The sequence below is a fragment of the Macaca mulatta genome, chromosome 18 (genome assembly GCF_049350105.2).
Source record: "Macaca mulatta isolate MMU2019108-1 chromosome 18, T2T-MMU8v2.0, whole genome shotgun sequence".
NCBI classification, from domain to species: domain Eukaryota; kingdom Metazoa; phylum Chordata; class Mammalia; order Primates; family Cercopithecidae; genus Macaca; species Macaca mulatta.
The window spans coordinates 66,135,673-66,158,394 of record NC_133423.1 but is presented as its reverse complement, the minus strand read 5'-3'; the positions used below and the strand labels follow the sequence as shown (position 1 = coordinate 66,158,394).

At 39.2% G+C, this 22,722-nt stretch overlaps 1 protein-coding gene across 1 annotated transcript in view; it reads left to right on the top strand.

Annotated features, from left to right (window-relative positions):
• The window catches only part of TAF4B (TATA-box binding protein associated factor 4b), a 166,194-nt gene that overhangs the window by 38,642 nt on the left and 104,830 nt on the right, over positions 1–22,722 (top strand). Inside the window, exons 4-7 of the mRNA XM_015121709.3 lie at positions 5,975–6,136; positions 6,243–6,365; positions 13,649–13,738; positions 17,568–18,185. Coding sequence (XP_014977195.1) covers positions 5,975–6,136; positions 6,243–6,365; positions 13,649–13,738; positions 17,568–18,185 — 993 coding nt within the window. The remainder of the gene's footprint in view (positions 1–5,974; positions 6,137–6,242; positions 6,366–13,648; positions 13,739–17,567; positions 18,186–22,722) is intronic.

Sequence of the window (22,722 nt, the reverse complement as noted above, 5' to 3'; positions counted from 1 at the left end):
ACATTTGTCTATTTATCATTACAATTGGGCAAGGAAATATAAGGAGGTGAATAAGATTAAGTGAATCTTCTGAATCACATGGATTCACCACACATACTTCTTTTTGCCTCCATTGTGTAATAGCGATCCTACCTCCTCCAGATGATGGGAGTCAATTACTCTTCCGAAGATAATTACTCTTCTCTTTCCTGCTGGATCATGGTTATAAGGAACCAGAGTGCAGCCATAGTGTCTATTTTATTTTATTTTATTTTATTTATTTTTGAGGACAGATTCTTGCTGTATCGCCCAGGCTGGAGCACAGTGGTGCGATCTTGGCTCACTACAACCCCTACCCCCTGGGTTCCAGTGATTCTCCTGCCTCAGCCTCCCAAGTAGCTGGGATTATAGGCATGTGCCACCACGCCCAGCCGATTTTTTATATTTTTAGTAGGGATGGGGTTTCACCATGTTGGTCAGACTGGTCTTGAACTCCTGACCAAGTAATCCGTCTACCTCAGCCTCCCAACGTCCTGGGATTACAGGCATGAGCCACCACACCCAACTCTTAGTGTCTGTTTTTAGTGTCTGTAGGAACTCTTGCTTTGTCCTCTGGTGGAAGTGTTTGCTTCCTGTGGGCAGAAATGGGAAACAAAATGTCCTCCAGTGAGTCTTTGTTGTGAGTGATGATAAGTGGGGCCATTCATGCTGCTTCTCCTTAATTCCTTGATCTATGGGTTTGTCCTATTGGGGACATAGTACCATATGGAAATTTTTGATTCAATTAGTATGCTGAGTCTTGGAGGATGGAATCCCATATTCATAGAGTATTGCCTCTATGTTTGTACTTCACCTGTACCTCTTGCAGGCTGTTCTAAAATTTTACTAGACTCCTGGTTTCTGAGTCAAGATACGTGATAAAACCAGTGGATCCAATAGTCCTGGGACTATGCATCTTCTTGGAGCATGCTATGTGGAATCCCATGCTAGCGGATCAGACCCTCTTTTGGTGTTACAAACTTTAACCATACTGCTCACATTGTTTTCTTCTAACAGAGATGATGAGCAGTGAATCTGATTTTAAACATAGTATTTTTCTACTGATACCATTTGTTGGCACTTAACATGCTTGACACTTTTTTAGGTGCCTTACATTCATCATCTCGTTTCATCCTTGTGACTATACTGTAAGAAAGTGTTATCTCCATTTTATATGAAGATTAAGAAGCTTGCCTGATTTCTGCTAGTATGTGGCAGAGTGAGGATTTGAGCCTTTATCTGACTCTGGAAACTGTTCTTAATGACCTATGTACTGATTATCTCAAAACCTACTGTATTTTTTTTCCTTAGGATAAATTCTAAGGAGATTATTGAGCCAAAAAATATAAATTTAGGCCTATTGATAGCTACTATTATATTGTTTTATGAAGAAGTTAACCACTTTAGACTATCAGTACTTCGAGTATATCAGTTTTTCATTGGATATAGTTCTTAAAGATTCAGTACATAAATAACACCACAGGTTAAAAAAATATATTGCAGAGAGAAAACATACTTAGCAACATGATCTTAGATACTTAAGATTGCCATTTGTACATTATGGCTCTTCAGGACACAGAGAGCAAATTATGTTGTGCTGGGATAACTGAAGGAACTCCACTACACTACTTCTTCAGGGCCCTTTTGGGAGCCAGTTTAGTGGTAAAGTGTGTTTCTTGGATATTACTTCTTAGAGTGTATCAGGGATTCTCCACATCCATGGACTTTAATCTGTCCCCTGCCAGCTACAGCCACAATTCTATTTCTGTGCTCTCTAAATATTCGTTGAAGTCTTAATAGTTCTAGAACGTGAATGCTTGTGTTCATTTACTTAGTAATCATAGTCAGTGAACACTAATTATATTTGTAGTTTTTAAAAAAATTACTTTATTTAAAAAAATAGAGATGAGGTCTTGCTCTGTTGCCCAGGCTGTTCTTGAACTACTGGGGCTCAGGCAAATCCTCCTGCCTCTGCCTTGCAAAATGCTGGGATTATAAGGATCAGCCATTGCACCCAGCCTATATTAGTAGTTTTTATAAAAGAGACAACCTGGAGTCTGTGAATTCAGATGAGGGGGAAAATCTTTACTAAGCTTTAACTAAAACTTAGAATTTCTTTCAGCTATGAATGTAGGCTTCAAACTATGGAACCATGCAGTATTACATTGTGTTAGTACATACCTGTGACTTTGTCACAATAGAAATAATTGAAATTTGTGTGTTTCCTCATGTCCGTAGGTATCTTAAAATGCTCATGCTAATCTGTCATTGATGTTTTTGTGTGAAGCATTTATTTTTCCTAATTTAGGTTGATGCATATTTTAAGTTGGGCTACTCCTTAGTGGTAGCCTAGAGCAGTGGAAATTAGTAAAGAATGAAGTTAATGATACCTGTCCACTTTAAGGGATAAGCCTCTCAGTTTTAGGCATGGAAATAAGGAGCTAGAACTTAAAAATGAGAGAAGATACAACTCCTTGTACTTGATTGTCAGACTGTAAAGGCAAATGTGTGTGTTAAGAAATTTTGGAAGTGTTTTCCTATTAGGCTTAGTCTAATAAATATAACACAAGGACTAGTTAGAAATCTTGTGTTCACTTTTATGTTGTATTTGATGAAGATGTAGTTTGGCTCATTGTTAGGTTGGAATCTAATGTGCAAATGAGTAGTATTTCTAATTAAATATGAACATACCTAAAGTGATTGCTCTTTCAGACAGGTACAGAAAATGACCCTCCTTAAAATGCTATTTCATCTTCTCAATTTCCATACAACTCATTTTATTGGCTCTGTGTAGAATTGATTTTCACACGTTTATTTCACATATACTTCAGTCCGTTTTCCTCCTGTCCTCAAAACATGCCTAGTCAGTCAGTGCAGCTTTGCAAAGCATTGAAGTTACTATTGGCTGGTCTATTGAGTCAAAGGCAGAGTTGTGATTGATTTTAAGACACTTTGGGCTGGGCACGGTGGGTCACACCTGTAATCCCAGCACTTTGGGAGGCCTAGACGGGTGGATCACCTGAGATCAGGAGTTCGAGACCAGCTTGGCCATCATGGTGAAACCCTGTCTCTACTAAGAATTCAAAAATGAGCCGAGTGTAGTGGTGGGCGCCTGTAATCCCAGCTATTGAGGAGGCTGAGGCAGGAGAATCGTTTGAACCAGGGAGTTGGAGATTACAGTGAGCCGAGATCGCACCACTGCACTTCAGCCTGGGTGACAGAGCAACACTGCGTCTCAAACAAAACAAAACAAAACAAAACAAAAACACTTCGAAGGATGAGGGGAAATGGAATTTATTAGGCAAAAAGGAAAAAAAAACTCAGCAAAGCCAGAGGGGTTCCCGTTAACAGGCCCCCATCTCACAAATTGAATCTCGGGGTCACCACACAGGAACGGGAGAGGCCAGGCTCCTCCCCCTTGCAAAGGGTGTGATCTTCCCGAGGCTCCACCCCTCCTCCCAGTGGGCAGGCGTGTGGGCGATTCTTCTGGGACCTTCACCGTGTCTACCGGGTTGCGTCTATCAAGATCATCAGGCATTAGATTCTCACGAGGAGAGTGCAGTTTAAATCGCCTGCATGCGCAGTTCATCAGAGGGTTCCCGCTGCTATGAGATTGTAATGGCGCTGCTGATCTGACAGGAGGCAAAGCTCAGGCAATAAGGCTCACTTGCCTCTGTGTGTCCCTGTTCTTAACAGGCCACAGACCCATACCTGCCCGCGGCACGGGGGTTGGGGATCGCTGTGGTGAGATACAAGGAGTAGCTATACTAGAAAGTGTTATGAAGGACCGATTTTTTTTTTTTTTACCGGAGACAGGATAAAAAGAATTCCATAAATGTCCGCTCTTCTTACAAATGATAGGACGTTTTTTCCTAAACTCACATTTCAGTTGGACTTTAGCTTGCTTCCTGAGGGAGGGGGACAGTACGCCCCCATGGAACCTCTCCCATCAGTCCTCAGAGGTGATCATAACCACCAGCTAAAATTCCAGATTACACTTTCTTAATTATGGAGAGAGTTAATGACTGATTGTAAGACAGACTAAAGAAAGAGGCTTATTTACTGTACAGAAAACTAAAAATGTATTAGAAAATCTCTGCAAGAATTTAGAAGACACTGCGTGGTCGTTGTCTCTGGAGAGCAGGACTAAGGATATGAAAAGGAGGGCGACTTCCTTTTGAATGTTGCCTTTGAGGCTCTATCTATATTTAACAAAATTGTATTAAGGTGTAATTTTTAATTTTTTCTCTTTTGTTAAAAACTTTATTGTTAGTTCTAGTCCTCATCATTAATCAGTAATTTAAAAATCTTATTAAAGTTTTTGCCAGATGAGCTTTTAGTTTACTTTTCTTCTATTATCCTTATTCAGTATTGAAATATGTTACAGCCTTTGTCATAAAATGAACTGAACAGCTTTCCTTATTCTGTTTTTCTGGAACATGTTGTCTAAGACAGGAGTTAGGCAAAAATGTGGAAAAATCACATGGAAAGTATCTGAGTCTGGAGACTTGAGGGAGGGAGGTCTTTTTGGTTATCATTTCGATATCTTTTATTTGTCTTTTCTAGTTTCTGTGTTTTGTGCTAATTTTGTCACTTCATGTTTTTCCAAAAACCCTTTTGGTTTTGTTTCAAATGTATTAGTATATGGTATTTAATATTTTTATTATGCATTAATATGAAATATACATGCAAACAAAAGACTACACGTAATATGTACACATATGTAATATGTTTGCTGTTGAAAAAAATAATAGTAAAATGAAGGCCCATATTACCCCAAACCCACCTTAGGGCTACCATGTGTCCCCACCCCTCTCCTGTCAATTCTCAGCATTTTAAATGTTCTTCCCGTTTGTAAAGGAAATTTTTCCTGGAGACAGGGTCTTGTTATGTTGCCCAGACTGGTCTCAAACTCCTGTCCTCAGGCAATCCTCCTGGCTCAGCCTTCCAAAGTGCTGGTGTTGTAAGTGTGAGCCACTGCACTTGTCCTCCTTCCCATTTGTTACCCTCAGAACATTCTTGTCTAGTATATGTTCCAGTTTCTCTAATGTGGGAGATTTTGTTGTACATTCAAATTCACCTATCTTGACTATTATAGAAGGAAGTTTTCTTGAAGTTGATAGAAACTTGACCTTTTAGAGTTGCATGCTTGTAGAACATAGACATTTAAATTAAATGATGGTGCATTGTTCAGTTTTCTGTGTGAATTGTATGTAAATACTATTCCTATTTCCTGATCTCAAACTTTTATTATGTTCTTAACTTTTAGTGTTTGTCTTTAAAATAAGATTGTTGCTTTATCTCAATGTGATTTTCTAAATTACTACCTGACTTGTGATTTCTTGTATGAGGTTTTTGTCCTGTAGGTGGTGCTAGAGTCACATCTCACTTTGATAGAAGGTAGAGGAAACAACTGAAATTCTTTTCAGTGTGAACATACCACATTTTGTAATATTCTTCATGCTTACTTTAATGGTCTACATAAAAGCAGTTTATCTGAATGTTAGATAATAAGTAGATTGCTCTGCTCTGTTCTTAAGAAAAAGCAGAGTATTCTATGTTCTCATAAAGACTTTCAAATACTGCTTGGAGTGTTAATAATATTTTTTGAGGACTTATTTGCTTTAGCACTGTTTTTCACAAAAAATCCTAGGACAGCAGGTACCGTTGCTATCCCTGTTTTTGCAGAGAGTAATCAGGATTAGCAGGATTAAGTAACTTGCCTGCAGTCAACACTTGGTTGGTGGTAATGAAATAGTAGATAAATGTGGTGAGAATGAAACCCAGATCTGCTAGACTCAAGAGTTCCTAGAACTGTGTTATATTACCTTAGACTAGTAGAGCATAACATAAAACCACAGATGTCAAAATTAACTTGTCTGATGAGTGTGAAATGAGGCACCCACTAATGTGTCATAGTAATACATGCCTAAATATTTAATACCTTTAATTTCAGTCTGTGACTGTGCCAACCAGTGTCGTCACAGTTACTCCTGGAAAGCCGTTGAATACTGTAACTACCCTGAAGCCTTCAAGTTTGGGAGCATCATCCACTCCTTCAAATGAGCCCAATCTTAAAGCAGAGAACTCAGCAGCTGTTCAGGTTAATCTTTCTCCGGTAAGCTCTTACTTGCACCTTATATAAATCTTGTTCCTTGCAAGATTTTTTGAATTGTTTGCTCACTAACACTTGCGTTTGCTTATATTTACATTTTCATATTTAGACAATGCTAGAAAATGTGAAGAAATGCAAGAACTTCCTTGCAATGTTAATAAAACTAGCATGTAGTGGATCACAGTCCCCAGAAATGGGACAAAATGTGAAGAAGCTGGTGGAACAACTTTTGGTAAGTAGTGCTATAAAATCCTGCAGGTTCTGGTAGAATCCATATAACATGTTTTAATTGGGAAATGCATATTTTTATTTTTATTTTTTATTTTTTATTTATTTTTTTTTGAGACGGAGTCTTGCTCTGTCCCCGGGCTGGAGTGCAGTGGCCGGATCTCAGCTCACTGCAAGCTCCGCCTCCCGGGTTTACGCCGTTCTCCTGCCTCAGCCTCCCGAGTAGCTGGGACTACAGGCGCCCGCCACGTCGCCCGGCTAGCTTTTTGTATTTTTTTAGTAGAGACGGGGTTTCACCCTGTTAGCCAGGATGGTCTCGATCTCCTGACCTCGTGATCCGCCCGTCTCGGCCTCCCAAAGTGCTGGGATTACAGGCTTGAGCCACCGCGCCCGGCCGGGAAATGCATATTTTTAAATGATATTTATTTAAATTAATTAATTAATTTTTTTGAGACAGAGTCTTGCTCTGTTGCCCAAGCTGGAGTGCAGTGGCGTGATCTCGACTCACTGCAACCTCTGCCTCCTGGGTTCAAACGATTCTCGTGCCTCAGCTTCTCGAGTAGGTGGGATTACAGGTGTGCACCACCACACTCTGCTAATTTTTGTATTTTTAGTAGAGATGGAGTTTTGCCATGTTGGCCAGGCTGGTCTCAAACTCCCTGGCTTCAAGTGATGCACTTGCCCTGACTTCCCAAAGTGCTGGGATTACAGGCATGAGCCACCAAGCCCGGCCTGAGATTTATTTTAAATGTAGTTCTTGATAAATTTTGTTTTTTGCCTCTTGAAAGCTTTGTAAAGATTATTAATCTTGGCTAGATAAACCTATTGTATATTTCTTTTTAAAATTTACCTTTTTAAAAATTGTTTATGTTTAAGATATGCAACATGATGTTTTGATATATATATTATTTCTGTACATCAGTCTTGCCTCCCTTACCATACAGAGGGCCTCGGAGAGAAGGTTCATTATTTAGTCAATAGGAAATTGTTGTTAGAATTATGAAATCTTGCCTGGGTGCAGTGGCTTATGTCTGTAATCCCAGCACTTTGGGAGGCCGAGGCAGGTGGATCGCCTGAGGTCAGGTGTTTGAGACCAGACTGGCCAACATGGTAAAACCTTGTCTCTACTAAAAATACAAAAATTAGCCAGGTGTGGTGGCACATGGCTGTAATCCCAGCTACTTGGGAGGCTGAGGCAGGAGAATCGCTTGAACCTGGGAGGCGGAGGTTGCAGTAAGCTGAGATTGCACCACTGCACCCTAGCCTGGGCAGCAGAGCAAGACTCTGTCTCCAAAAAAAAAAAAAAAAAAAAAAAAAAAAGGAATTATGAAATCTCAGAAAGCCAGGCTATCAATAGATAACGAAATTCAGTTCTCATATGTCCGATAGACATGAAGCTTTGGGACCACAAAAGTTAGTTAATGCTCTTAGGCCTCACTTTCCTTATCTATAAGATTCTCATCTTACAGATGAGAATGTTAAACATGATGATCATTGATATTTTTATGAATGCCAAGGTGCTATGTCTTTTAGCCACCAAATTATATGCCTTTGGTTTCTTATGTCCTCTTTCAGGTAAAATATATAGGTACACTAAAAAGAGTGAAGGTGGAAGTTAGCAAATATTTCATATTATATGCTTAAGGCATGCTGAGGACATAACAGACAAATGGATTTGGATTTTTTGAACTACTATAATATACAGATTTCTCTCACCACATAATTAGAATTATATTTTTCACATAAAAATTGTCCTTTTTTCCCCAGTAGAAAATGTGTATATTTCAATTATTATACAGCAAAAACAAGCATAGTTTATAAATATTAAAATACCTTCTTTACTACTGTTTTTAATGCTGCCTGTAAGATGTTAGAAATAAAGCACACTTGAAATGGTTAGTTTTTCATTTGGGAAGATGTTTTTATTTCGGATGTCTAAAATACGTCATACTAACAAATTTTTAATTCAACTTTGGGGTGTCTTTTTAAAAGTAAACATTGAGCTTTTGATCTTCCCTTTTCAAGGTTTGCTAGTTTTGAAAGGGGATATGATGACTTGTTTCTCCGAAATGGAATACTCTAGATGAATAGACATGATGGAAAGGAACACATATCCCATAAAATATTAAAGACTTTTTAACCACAAAACATGGGTGAATTTTATGGACAGATAGGAGCAGTTAGGAATTAATCAAATATTGCCTCTGGTTTTAAGATCTGTTTACTTTAGAATGACTAAACAGCAGTTCTAAAATAATTTGGTTTCAGGATACCTTTATATTCTGAAAACTTGAGGACTCCCCAAGGCATTTCGTTTTTGTGGGGTTAACATTAAAACTGAAAAATGTTCAACATTTTTGTATTAAAAAAATTTTTTTTGAGGTAGGGTCTTACTCTGTCACCCAGGCTGGAGTGCAGTGGCATGAACAAGGCTCCCTGCTGTCCTGACCCTCCTGGGATCAAGCAGTCCTACCACCTCAACCTCCCAGGTAACTGGGACCACTGACATGTGCCACCACTCGTGGCTCATTTTTTAAACTTTTTTGTAGAGACAGGGTCTTGCTATGTTGCCCAGGCTGATCTCAAACTCCTGAGCTCAAGTAATCGTCCCACCTCGGCCTGGCAAAGTGCTAGGATTACAGACCGTAGGATTACAGACCTGGCAAAGTGCTAGGATTACAGAGCCACCGTGCCCAGCTTGTTTATTAAAAAAAAACAGTAAACCCATTAAGCGTTAACATAACTAGCATTTAAGTGAAAACCGAGTTTCCAAAACAACAACAAAATTGAATGAAAGAGTGGCATTGCTGTACCAATTTTGCAAATCTCCTTAGTGGCTGACCTAATGGAAAACAGCTGGATTCTCATATGTTCTTCTGCATTTAGTCTGTTTTGTGATGTGTTATTTTTTTGGAAGTATTTGAAGAATATCTGGTCTTGTGAAGAGAGGTGGTTGGAATAGTGATTATCTTATTAAAATAGCTTTTCTCCGGATCATGGTGGATAGTCTTTAGAGTCTACTGGTTTATCTTGCACCCTGAATGGATCTTTTACCCACGTATGATTTTTGTAATGACATTCATCGTTCATTGGGAAAAATACTGGTTCACTGAGTTATGCAGATCTTTCAAATGTTTCCAGTTTTATTATTTAAGATATCAAAATAACATGCTCATTAAATTCACCAACCTTATTAGAAAATTCTTATACCAGGAAGCTATCAAGCTCAGAATAGTTGTTATACATTTTTCAAAATTGTAATTTTGGCTTGAGAGCTTTAATTTTTATCATTAGCAACAAATGGTATCAATTATTTTCCTCACTATTAGAGGTTTAGTTTGTTCTTGAGAAAATATCTAACAAATACCCAAGTCTGAATAACCACAATTGCTTTGCCATTCTTTTCAGTAAAAATGGGAAAAAGTGGCTAGTTTAGCTAGCGACTCAATTACAGTACTTTTCCTAGATTCTCTTACTTTGATCTGCAACAGAAATGCCTTATGTATGGTTTCTATTTTGTTATACACAATTAAAGAGGTTTCTACTGCAGAGTTGAGATTTAGTAAAGTTAATTTTTACTGCTTCATCCAAGGATGTTTCAAAGCGAAATTGGCTCTATTTTTTTAATTTTAATTTTTTAGAGTAAGAGTCTTGCTCTGTTGCTCAGGCTGGAGTGCAGTGGTATGAGACTAGCTCACTGCAGCCTCAAACTTAGGGCTCAAGGGCTCCTTCCACTTCACCCTCCAAAAGCTAGGACTAGAGGTGTGTGCCATCATGCCCAGCTAATTTTAAAGTATTTTTTTTTGTAGTGATAGGGTCTCACTGTGTTGCCCAGGCTAGTCTCCCAACTCCTGGCCTCAAGTGATCCTGCACCCTTGGCCCTCCAAAGTACTGGGATTACAGATGTGAGCCACTGTGCTTGGCCTTCTTCTTCTTTTTTTTTTTTTTTCCCCTCCAAGCACATAGCACTGTAGAATGTGATGTCAGCTGTTTCACTTTGCCATTGCCTTTCTTACCAGTAGTTTAACCCATTGTTGCCTTTGCACCATCTGTGCAAATATTAGCTTAGTGAAAAAGGCTTTCTCTCCAAGATATTAGTATTAATGGAAAATAATGTAGACCACACATACTCCTGAAATGCTTAATAGTGTAAGCAATGTGTAAAGTTCCTCAGTTCTTTGGAACTGCTGTTATGGATTTACAGTGTCATTCTGAAAATAGTCTTGCAGATCCATAGCCAATATCATACTGAATGAGCAAAAGCTTGAACCATTTCCCTTGAGAATTGGAACAAGACAAGGTCTCACCATTCCTATTTAACATAATACTGGAAGTTCTAGCGAGAGCAGTCAGGCAGGAGAAAGAAATAAAAGGCCTCCAGATAGGAAAAAAAGGAGTAAAACTCTGTCTTCACTGATGATATGATTCTATGCCTAGAAAATCCTAAAGACTCTGCCAAAAGGATTCTAGAACTGATAAATGACTTTAGTAAAGTTTCAGGGTATAAAATCAGTGTTCAAAAATCAGTAGCATTTCTATACATCAAAAACGTTCTAGCTAAGAGCCAAATCAAGAGCACAGTCCCATTTACAATAGCCACACACACAAAAATGAAGTACCTGGGAATATAGCTAACCAAGGAGGTGAAAGATCTCTACAAGGAGAAATACAAAACACTGCTGAAAATTCATGCTTATGGATTGAAAGAATTGATATCATTAAAATAGCCATACTGCCCAAAGCAATTTACAGATTCAGTGTTATTCCTGTCAAACTATAAATGTCATTTTTCACAGAATTAGATAAAACTATTTTAAAATTCATATAGGACCGAAAAAGAGCCTGAATAGCCAAAATAATTCTAAGCAAAAAGAACAAAGCCAAGTGGCATCACATTACCTGACTTCAAACTATGCTATAAGGCTACAGTGACCCAAACAGCATGGCACTGATACAAAAATAGACACATAGAACAATTGAACAGAATAGAGAACCCAGAAATAAAGCTGCACACCTACAACTATCTAATCTTTGATAGTGTCGACAAAAATAAGTAATGGGGCCTGGCCACAGTGGCTCATGCCTGTTATAATCCCAGCACTTTGGGAGGCTAAGGCAGGCGGATCACTTGCGGTCAGGAGGTTGAGACCAGTATGGCCAACATGGCGAAACCCCATCTCTACTAAAAAAATATAAAAATAAGCTGGGTGTGGTGGCATATGCCTATAGTCCCAGCTACTCAGGAGGCCGAGGCAGGGGAATTGCCTGAACCCAGGAGGGGGAGGTTGCAGTGGGCCAAGATCTTGCCACTGCACTACAGCCTAGGTGACACAGTGAGACTCCATCTAAAAAAAAAAGTAGTGGGAAAAGGACTGATTCTTCAAATGGTGCTGGGATAACTGGTTATCTATGTGCAGAAGAATGAAACTGGACCCCTACTTTTCACCAGATATAAAAATTAACTTGAGATGGATTAAAGATTTAAATGTAAGACCTCAAATTGTAAAAGTCCTAGAAGAAAACCCAGGAAATACCCTTCCTGACATTGGCCTTGGCAAAGGATTTGTGGCTAACTCTCCAAAAGAAGTTGCAACGAAAACAAAAAATGACAAGTGGAACCTAACTAAACTAAGAGCTTCTGCACAGCAGAAGATACTGTCAACATAGTAAACAGACCACCTACAGAATGGAAGAAAATATTTGCGAACTATATATCTGACAAAGGTCTAATATACAGAAAAAATCAGAAACTTAAACAAAAATCAACAAGAAAAAAACAACCCCATTAAAAAATGGGTAAAGGACATGAACAGACACTTCTGAAAAGAAGACATACAAGCAGCCAACAAACATGAAAAGATGCTCATCATCACTAATCATCAGAGAAATGCAAATCAGAACCACAGTGAGATACCATCTCATGCTAGTCAAAATGGCTGTTATTAAGAAGTGGAAAAACAGATGCTGGTGGGGCTGTGGAGAAAAGCGAACACTTATACGCTGTTGGTGGGAATGTAAATTAATTTGGCCATTGTGGAAAACAGTTTGAAGATTTCTTAAAGAACTAAAAATAGAACTACCATTTGACCCAGCAATGCCATCACTGGGTATATATCCAAGGGAAAATAAATCATTCTATAAAAAAAATACGCTCTTGTATGTTTATTGCAGCACTACTCAGAACAGCCAAGACATGGAATCAGCAGAGGTGTTCATTGACAGTGGGATGGGTAAATAAAAAGTGGTACATATACACCATGGAATACTACACAGCCATAAAAAAGATCAAGATCATGTCTTTTGTAGCAGCATAAATGGCCATTATCCTAAGCAAATTAATGCAGGAATAGAAAACCAGATACTACATGTTCTCATTTATAAGTGGGAGCTAAACATTAAGTACACATGGACATAAAGATGGGAACAATAGACACTGAGAACTACTAGAAAGTGGGAGTGAGGGGGTGTGAGGGCTGAAAAACTACCTCCCAGATAACTGTGCTCACTACCTGGGTGACGAGTGTACCTGGTACACTACCTGTACCCCAAACTTGTACCTCCTGATTCTAAAATAAAAGCTGAATTTTTTTTTTTTTTAATCTAAGGTCATAGTTACCTTTACTTGAATGCTCCTTCCATGACTTCATGAAGAACAAACCAGATGTTCTCTGTCACCACACAATTACAATCTTTATTAAGTATAAAATATGTCCTAGTAGGCAAAATTTTAAAAACTATATTTTATACCTTTGAAAAGAATAAGATAATTCAATCAGCTACATCTTACACATTATCACTGGCGTCAGGGTATTTTGGAAATACTTCTACTAATTCTGGAAATGTTGTCCCTGACTCTTGTGTGCAAAGAACAGCAGTGAGCTAGCAGATTAATTTCCAAATTGTTTTAGAGAACTTAAACATCAAGGTCTCCAAACTGAATAACTTCCTGTTCCCTACCCTAAGAAATTTAAGACACCTGTGCCTTCACTTCTTAATTGTTCTTAACAGATTGTAATAATGTAGTATTACTCGGCCTGTCAGCTCTTCTCTTTGCTTCCTGGGATCTTTAAAAGAAAAAAAAAATCACCCCTTCATTGTATTCTGTATGAATAAACATCTCTATTATTTATGCTTACACATTTCATAGCTGGCATGAAAAAAAGCCTGTATTTAATTGACTTTATCATTTGTGAAAAGTTTGCTATATCTACAATCATGAATTATATACTTTGTCTCTTTTAAAATATTTGTAGATTTAAAATTGTTTGTGTTTCTCCCATCCCTCAGGATGCAAAAATTGAAGCAGAAGAATTTACTAGGAAACTGTATGTTGAACTCAAGTCTTCACCTCAGCCTCACCTGGTTCCTTTTCTTAAGGTAGAGTTATGTTTCACTTAGAAGAAATAATTTGGATTAGATTACTCTAAAATAATTAAAAACTGGACTATTTCAATATGACAGCAGTTGAATATGAAGATACTGACAGTGTGGGAGAAACCTGGGTTTGTTTTTTTTTGTAAGTGTTTTTGTAAGCTGTAAAGCATATTCATAGTATTCTTTTAATTTGAACACTTTGAAAAAAGAGAAGTAACATTTTATTCATGAACATAAGTTCATGATTATATTGTTTAATGCTTGTATAAGAATATACAGACATACCACAGAGATATTGCAGGTTTGGTTTCAGACCACCATAAGAAAGCTAGTATCACAATAAAGTGAGTCATATAAAATTTTTGGTTTCCAAATGCATATAAAACTTTTTATGGTATGCTTTATTAGGTTTATAATAGCATTATATTTGAAAAAACAATTACACAGGTGAATTAAAAAATACTTTATTGCTAAAAAGTGCTGACAATCATCTGAACCTTCAGCAAGTTATAATATTTTGATGGTGAAGAGTCTTACCTCAATGTTGATGGCTTTTGTCTGGTCAAGGTAGTGGTCACTGAAGGTGGTCACACCCAGCTGTGGCAATGTCTTAAATTAAGACAACAGTGCAATTTGTGTCATCAGTTGATCCTTCCCTTCACAAAAGATTTCTCTGTAGCATGCAGTGCTGTCTGATAGCATTTCACACACAGCAGAACTTCTTTCAAAATTGGAGTCAATTCTCTGATACCCTGCCATTGCTTTATTAACTAAGTTGTTGTCATATTCTAAATTCTTTGTTACCATCCTAACAACATTTATAACATTTGGCCAGGGGTAGCTTCCATTTCAAGAAACCACTTTCTTTGCTCATCTATAAGAAGCAACTCCTCATCTCTTCCAGTTTTATCATGAGATTGCAGCAATTCAGTCACATCTTCAGGTTCCACTTCTAACTGGTTCTCTTGCTGTTTCTGCCATATCTGCAGTGACTTCCTCCACTGAAGTTCTGAACCCCTCAAAGTCATCCATGAGGATGGGGATCCACTTCTTATAAACTCCTGTTAGTGTTGATATTTTGATCTCCTGCCATGACTCACAAATATACTTAATGGCATCTAGAATGGTGAATCTTTTCCAGAAAGTTTTCAGTTGACTTTGCCCCCAAATTGATCAGAGGAATCACTGTCTGTGACAGCTGTAGTCTTACAAAATCTATTTCTTAAATAATACTTGAAAGTAAAAATTACTCCTTGATGTATGTGGACTGCAGAATGGATGTGTTAGCAGACAGGAAACCAATATTGATCTCCTTGTACATCTCCATCAGAATTTTCGGGTGACGAGGTGTATTGTCAATGAGTGGTAATATTTTGAAAAGAATTGCCCCCCCTCCCCCCTGCCTGAGCAGTAGTTCTCAACAGTGGGCTTAAATATTCAGTAAACCATGCTGTGGATAGATGTGCTGTCATCCATACTTTGTTCATTGATAGAGCACAGGCAGAGTAGATATAGCATAATTCTTAAGAGTCCTAGGATTTTTGGAATAGTAAATGAGCATTGGCTTCCACTTGAAGTCACCAGCTACATTAGCCCCTAACAAGTAAGTCAGCCTGTCCTTTGAAGCCTTGAAGCCATGCGTTGACTTTTCCTCAGCAAAAAGCTATGAAAGACCTAGCTTCCTTCAATAGAAGGTTGTTTTTGTCTCCATTGGAAATCTGTTGTTGGCCAGGCGTGGTGGCTCATGCCTGTAATCCCAGCACTTTGGGAGGCTGAGGTGGGCAGATCACCTGAGGTTAGGAGTTTGAGACCAGCCTGGCCAACATGGAGAAACCCTAACTCTACTGAAAAAAGTTAAAAAATTAGCTGGGCATGGTAGCGCACGCCTATAGTTCCAGCTACTTGGGAGGCCGAGGCAGGATAATTGCTTGAACCCGGAAGACAGAGGTTGCAGTGAGCCAAGATCGTGCCATTGCACTGTAGCCTGGGTGACAAGAGCGAGACTCCGTCTCAAAAAAAAAAAAAAAAAAAAAAAAAAGCTAGATCTTCTGTATGATTTGCTGCAGTTTCTGCATCAGTACTTGCAGCTTTACCTTGCACTTTCATGTTAGTTACCAAGAGAGCTTCTTTCCTTAAACCTCATGAGCCAGCCTCTCCTAACTTCATACTTTTCTTCTGTAGCTTCCTCATTTTTCAGCCTTCATAGAATTGAAGAGTTAGTGCTATACTCTGGTTTAGACTTTTGCTTAAGGGAATGTTGTGGCTGGTTTGATCTTCTGTCCACACCACTCAAACTTTCCATGTCACCAATAAGGCTGTTTCGTTTTCTTACCATTTATGTGTCACATGGAGTAGCTCTTTGAAGTTCCTTTAAGAACTTTTCCTTTGCATTCACAACTTGGCTGTTTGATACAAGAGCCCTAGCTTTCCATCTCTGCTGGCTAAACAAATGAAAACTCCAGGGATGAAAAGGCAGAGCCTACTAGTTTTTAGTTTGAACTGCCTTTACTCTTTAAGTAGGATACAGAGATGGATGCTGACAGTCTGAAAGTGTGCTTGGGTGGGTGTGGTGGCTCACACCTGTAATCCCAGCACTTTGGGAGGCTGAGGTTGGCGAATCACCTGAGGCAAGGAGATGGAGACCAGCCTGACCAACACGGTTGTCTCTACTAAAAAATACAAAAATTAGCCAGTGGTGGCATGTGCCTGTAGTCCCCGCTACTCTGGAGGCTGGAGAATCGCTTGAACTTGGGAGGCAGAGGTTGCAGAGAGCTGAGATCGCACCACTGCACTCCAGCCTGGGCAACAGAGTGAGACTCCATCTCAATAAAAAAAAAAAAAAAAAGAAAATATGCTAGCTCGATTCTTTCAGATCATAAAATTCACTTTGTATTTAATTTTGTTTTGATTTAAAGATATTTCTTTGTTTTTATTAAAAAAAATTTTTTTTTTGAGATGAGGTTTTGCTCTGTCACCCAGGCTGGGGTGTAGTCATGTGATCACAGCTCTCTGCAACTTCAACCTCCCGGGCCCAAGTGATCCTCCCACCTCAGCCCCTGCAGCAGCTGGGACTACAGGCATGCACCACTATGCCCTGCTAGTTTTTGTATTTTTTGTAGGGACAGGGTTTTACCATGTTGCCCAGGCTTTTAAAGACTATTTCTTCCTTTCCTTTTTTTTTTTTTGAGATGGGGTTTTACTCTGCCACGCAGGCTGGAGTGCAGTGGCATGATCTCAGCTTACTGCAACCTCTACCTCCCGAGTAGCTGGGACTACAGGTGTGTGCCCACCATGCCTGACTAATTTTTGTATATTTTGTATAGATGGGGTTTTGCCATGTTGCCTAGGCTGATCTCAAACTCCTGGCCTCAAGTGATTGCTTGCTTTGGACTCCCAGAGTGCTGGGATTACAGGCATGAGCCACTGCACCTATTTCTATCCAAAGTTTGAAAGTTACTTAATGAAGAGACCTAGATTCTGCTGTGGTTTAAATAAACTTACAAATGCTGAAGTTGTTAATGATCTATTATAGGGTTTAGATGATTATAGAAAAGTATCATACATGTTGTACCAAATTGATATTGAGGGAATACAAATAAGTTTAATACTGAGATATAGTAATTTCATATTGGAAAACAAGCACTTTTGAGCTTCAAATTGATTGTATCCTGGATATTGACAGGATATAAGTAAGTGATACCAGCTGTCTTCAACTGAAATACTTGATACACTTTTGATTGGTTTTAAGTTGTAAAGGTATGAAATACCACATTTTGTTTTACACGTAACTGATTTGTTAGCAGTGTTTTTTTCCATTCCTCTACATTTCCAGAAAAGCGTGGTTGCCTTACGACAACTTCTGCCTAACTCCCAGAGCTTCATCCAGCAATGTGTTCAGCAGACCTCTAGTGAGATCGTCATTGCTACCTGTACTACAACAGTAACAACTTCTCCTGTGGTGACAACAACAGTGTCCTCAAGCCAGTCTGAAAAGTCCTTTATTGTTTCTGGAGCAACAGCACCCAGAACTGTGTCAGTGCAAGCTTTGAACCCACTTGCTGGTCCAGTGGGAGCAAAAGCTGGAGTTGTGACACTTCATTCTGTGGGCCCAGCTGCTGCAACAGGAGGAACAACAGCTGGAACTGTTTTGCTTCAGACTTCAAAACCACTTGTGACATCTGTACCAAACACAGTGACCACGGTCTCACTGCAACCTGAAAAGCCAGTTGTCTCTGGAACAGCAGTAACACTGTCCCTTCCAGCAGTAACTTTTGGAGAAACTTCAGGTGCAGCTATTTGTCTTCCATCTGTGAAACCTGTTGTTACTTCTGCTGGGACCACATCTGACAAGCCTGTTATTGGGACTCCAATTCAAATCAAACTTGCCCAGCCAGGCCCTGTCCTTTCACAACCAGCTGGGATTCCACAGGCAGTTCAAGTCAAGCAACTAGTGAGTAACATTTTGTTTCTTCCTCAGTTATTTATTTTGAAAATTTTGAACATTCAGAAAACTGGTAAGACTAGTAAAAAAACTGGGAAGGCTGTATACTGTTTACGGGTTTGACCAATTAAATTTTTTTTTTTTTTTTTTTTACCTCATTTGCTTTGTTTTCCTCTTTCTACTCACACCTATAAACACACATGTAAGTCTTTTTTTTTTGTTTTGTTTTGTTTAAGATAGAGTCTTACTCTGTCGCCCAGGCTGGAGTGCAGTGGCAGTGGCACAATCTTGGCTCACTGTAACCTCCGCCTCCCAGGTTCAGGCAATTCTCATGCCTCATCCTCCTGAGTAGCTGGGATTACCGTTGTGCACCACCGTGCTGGCTAATTTTTGTATTTTTGTTAGAGATGGAGTTTCTCCATGTTGGCCAGGCTAGTCTTGAACTCCTGGCCTTAAGTGATCCACCCGCCTTGGCCTTCCAAAGCACTGGGATTACAAACAGGCATGAGCCACCACACCCAGCAGCAAACACATAAGTCTTTTTTTTTTTTTTTTTTTTTGAGACGGAGTCTCGCTCTGTCGCCCAGGCTGGAATGCAGTGGCCGGATCTCAGCTCACTGCAAGCTCCGCCTCCCGGGTTTACGCCATTCTCCTGCCTCAGCCTCCCGAGTAGCTGGGACTACAGGCGCCCGCCACCTTGCCCGGCTAGTTTTTTGTATTTTTTAGTAGAGACGGGGTTTCACCGGGTTAGCCAGGATGGTCTCGATCTGCTGACCTCATGATCCGCCCGTCTCGGCCTCCCAAAGTGCTGGGATTACAGGCTTGAGCCACCGCGCCCGGCCAAGACATAAGTCTTTACTGAACCATCTGAGAGTGGTTGCAAAAATTATGACAATGCACAGTGTATGTATCTCCTAAAAGGTTTTTTTTTTTTGTAAAACATAACCGCAACATACCTATTGTCACACACAGGAAATTAATATTGGTACAGTATTTCTGTAATTGTCCCAATAACGTCTTTTAACTTTTATTTTTTTGTAGAGAGCGGGTCTTGCCATGTTGCCCAGGCTCTTGGCCTCAAGTGATCCTCTCGACTTCGACCTCCTAAAGTGTTGGGATTATAGGCAGGAGCCACTGTACCCGGCTCATTTAATCTAGAATACTTTTCTAGCTTTTTGTGGTTGTTCATTATATTGTAGTGTTTTAAGTGCCCAGAATATCTGCAGAATATTCCTTTGTTTTGTCTGATTGTTGTGTTTTTTTCCCTCAACTTAGTAGGTTGGGAGGTTCTTGGGTGAAAGAAGGAAATTTTAGGTGTTTGTCGATTAGTGTTTAGAATGTTCTTCTTAATTTAAGAAAAGATAAGTTTTACCAAAAAACTATGAAAGTATTGTTAACTCATGGGGGATACTACATGGTGCATTAATTAAAATCATAATGTTTTTAGTAAAGTTCTTCCCTATCTTCTATGATAACAGAGCTAGCTCTTCTTTTAGTGAATGTCCTTTTTCTCTTTTGTAATGCTTTGCATTAGAGGCTGTGTTTTAAATCTCTGTTCTGGTTCATTCTGCTTCTTGTGTAGCCTTTCCAGCCTTGTTTGTGTTATCAGAATAAGAAGTATCTGAGTGATTGCCATCTGAGGCAACAGGGCAGCCTTGGACATAGAACGAAAGGGGTTGATCAGTGACCAGAATTGGAGAGTAGTTGAACTCTTGAGCAGACAGGGTGATGGTCATTTTCTGGGCACTAATCTTTTCTCATCCCTTCCCACTCTGCATCTCATTTTCGAATGGAGAAATGTAACTGCCTTGCAGGATTTCTCTTGGGTGCCTGAATTTAATCTCAGAGATGAAACAACATTTTTAGAAGCAATGATTCTTAAACATTGTTCTGGGCAGCCAGGTTGGAGAACCACTGGAATAGAGGAGTTGCCCCAAGGAAAGGCCTCTTTTTGGTAGTACTGAACAGAATTGAAATCCTCTTTATGTGTCATAATTGATTCTTGAATCAATGCTAATCTTTATTGAGCATCTATAGCATATAGGTCCCTAGGGTGAAATAATACTTTATAGCTACATAGTTTTAAAATCATGTCATTATGTGCTATGGATTTTAAAATAATTTTATGATAAAAAGGTTGGGAGAAAACTAAGAATCCAGAAATTCTGAGCCGACTCATCCAGTAACAGTCAAGTGGCCGGGCATGGCAGCTCATGCCTATAATCTCAGCACTTTGGGAGGCCAAGGTGGGCAGATCACCTGAGGTCAGGAGTTTGAGACCAGCCTGCCCAACACGGTGAAGCCCCATCTCTACTAAAAATACAAAAATTAGCCGAGTGTGGTGGCGGGCACCTGTAATCCCAGCTACTTGGGAGGCTGAGGAAGGAGAACAACTTGAACCCGGGAGGCAGAGGTTGCAGTGAACCGAGATCGTGCCACAGCACTCCAGCCTGGGTGACAATAGCAAAACTCCGTCTCAAAAAAACAAAAGCAAAACAAAACAAAAAACAGTCAAGTAATGCATCTCAGACTAGAACCCAGATGATCTCTCCATTACGGTATGGTGCTCTTAGAACTTCTCGGTTTCTGGAATGTCCTGAAGCAGGAGCTGTCTCATGATAGTATCTTGATAGCATTTTTGTTTGTAGGTTTGACTTGTTATACATTATAAATCATTTCAATAAAGAAATAATGCAAAAAAATCTGATGGTAAATTTTAGGGTTTTTTTTACTTCCTACCCTACCTTCATTTTTAATAATTTAATTTTCCCTGTGAATTCTACTTGCTTGTTTGTCCTTTGTTTCAAGTTTAGCCAGTAAATTTGATGTTAGTATTTACACCTACCTATTTAAAGTGGCAAGAGCCCAAGTGGCCAGACACTGAAGATGGATTGTAATTTATTTCACAACAGATTTACCTGGAGCAAAACAACATAAACCATTCTATATGGTAATGCCATAGAGAGGATTGAACTAGGGCATTCTTTCAAACAAACTAAGTTAGACAATTAATATTACTCGAGTTTGAAAGTTAATTAAGGAATATCATCATTGAATCCATTATAAACCATAGTCCAATTTAATCCTAGTTCTAAGTGAGGAGAAAAACACTCATGTTGCTATAAAATAACATTCCATGCAGCTTATAAGAAATATAGCAAATAATCATTTAAAATATAAGAATTGCTGCACTGGATCAAATCTGGGGTTAATCTAACTCCATATGGTCTGAAGAATACATACATTTCTTTTAATAATCATAGATTTAAAAATTCCTTTTTAATGTTCCTCATTTGTGTGTGTGTGTGTGTGTGTGTGTGTGTGTGTGTGTGTGTGTGTGTTTGAGACAATGTCTCACTTCTGTCACCCAGGTTAGAGTGCATGATCATGGCTCACTGCAGTCTTGACTTTCCGGGCTCAGATGATCTTGCCACCTCAGCCTCCTGACTAGCTGGGACTGCAGGAGCAGGCCATCACACCCAGCTAATTTTCTTGTGTTTTTAGTAGAGACAGGGTTTCGCCATGTTGCCCAGGCTGGTCTCGAACTCCTGAGCTGAAATGATCTGCTTAGTACCGTGGTTTTATGTGGTACTTTCTTTGAAAGAACATTAATGAATTCTCTTACATTATCACTCATTTTGTTTTTCCTAGCAGATGTTCAGGAGTATGCCTCCCATATTTTTGTTAGACTAGACACATATATTGTCCCAGGTGTTAGAGTCGTTAAGATGAGAAGTGATGGGGATAGAAGGTTGTTAAGTCCCAACTCAAAACTTTGTGTTATATTTTTGTGTCCCCATCAACAATGATATGAACACTAACTGGTGTCAGCCTAAATAACAAAGAGATTCTTTAAAAGAATAGGATATGTAATTGGAAATGGAGCATTGCAGTTGGAATACAGGTACCGTAAGTAAACTGTGTGTATTCAGGGAGATAAAGGAAGACAAAGGTTTTTTTTTATTTTTAATTTTTAAAGACTCAGGGTTTCATTTTGTTGCCTAGCCTGAAGTGCAGTGGTGCCATCGTGGCTCACTGCAGCCTCCATCTCCTGGGCTCAAGCAATCCTCCTTCCTCAGCCTCCTGAGTAGCTAGGACTACAGGTGCATGCCATCATGCCTGGCTAATTAAAAACTTTTTATTTTGGTTAGAGACAGGGTCTTGCTATATTGCCCAGTCAAGTCTCAAAATCCTGGCCTCAAGCAGTCTTCCTGAGTAAAGGAGGACAGATTTTAAAAGGAAAAATGAGAAGAATTACATAGTTGTTTTGAAATTATTATCCTTGACTACAAAGCTCAGTAACAAGGGTGACACCAGTCCAGGTTTAAATAGGCAGTTGCTGAGCAGATGATGTCCTTGCAGAAGTATTTTTTGTGTACTGTTGCTATGGCCTTTGTGCAAGGTTGTGGTTTTGGCGGTCTATTGGGATAGTTTTTGTGATTAGGCATACAAGCATGAGAACCCTCTCTTTTTAGTCTTCCTTCCCTAGCTCTATTTGTTAGAGTTTTGTTTTTTGTTTTCTTTCAAATACAAGTGACTTCATTTT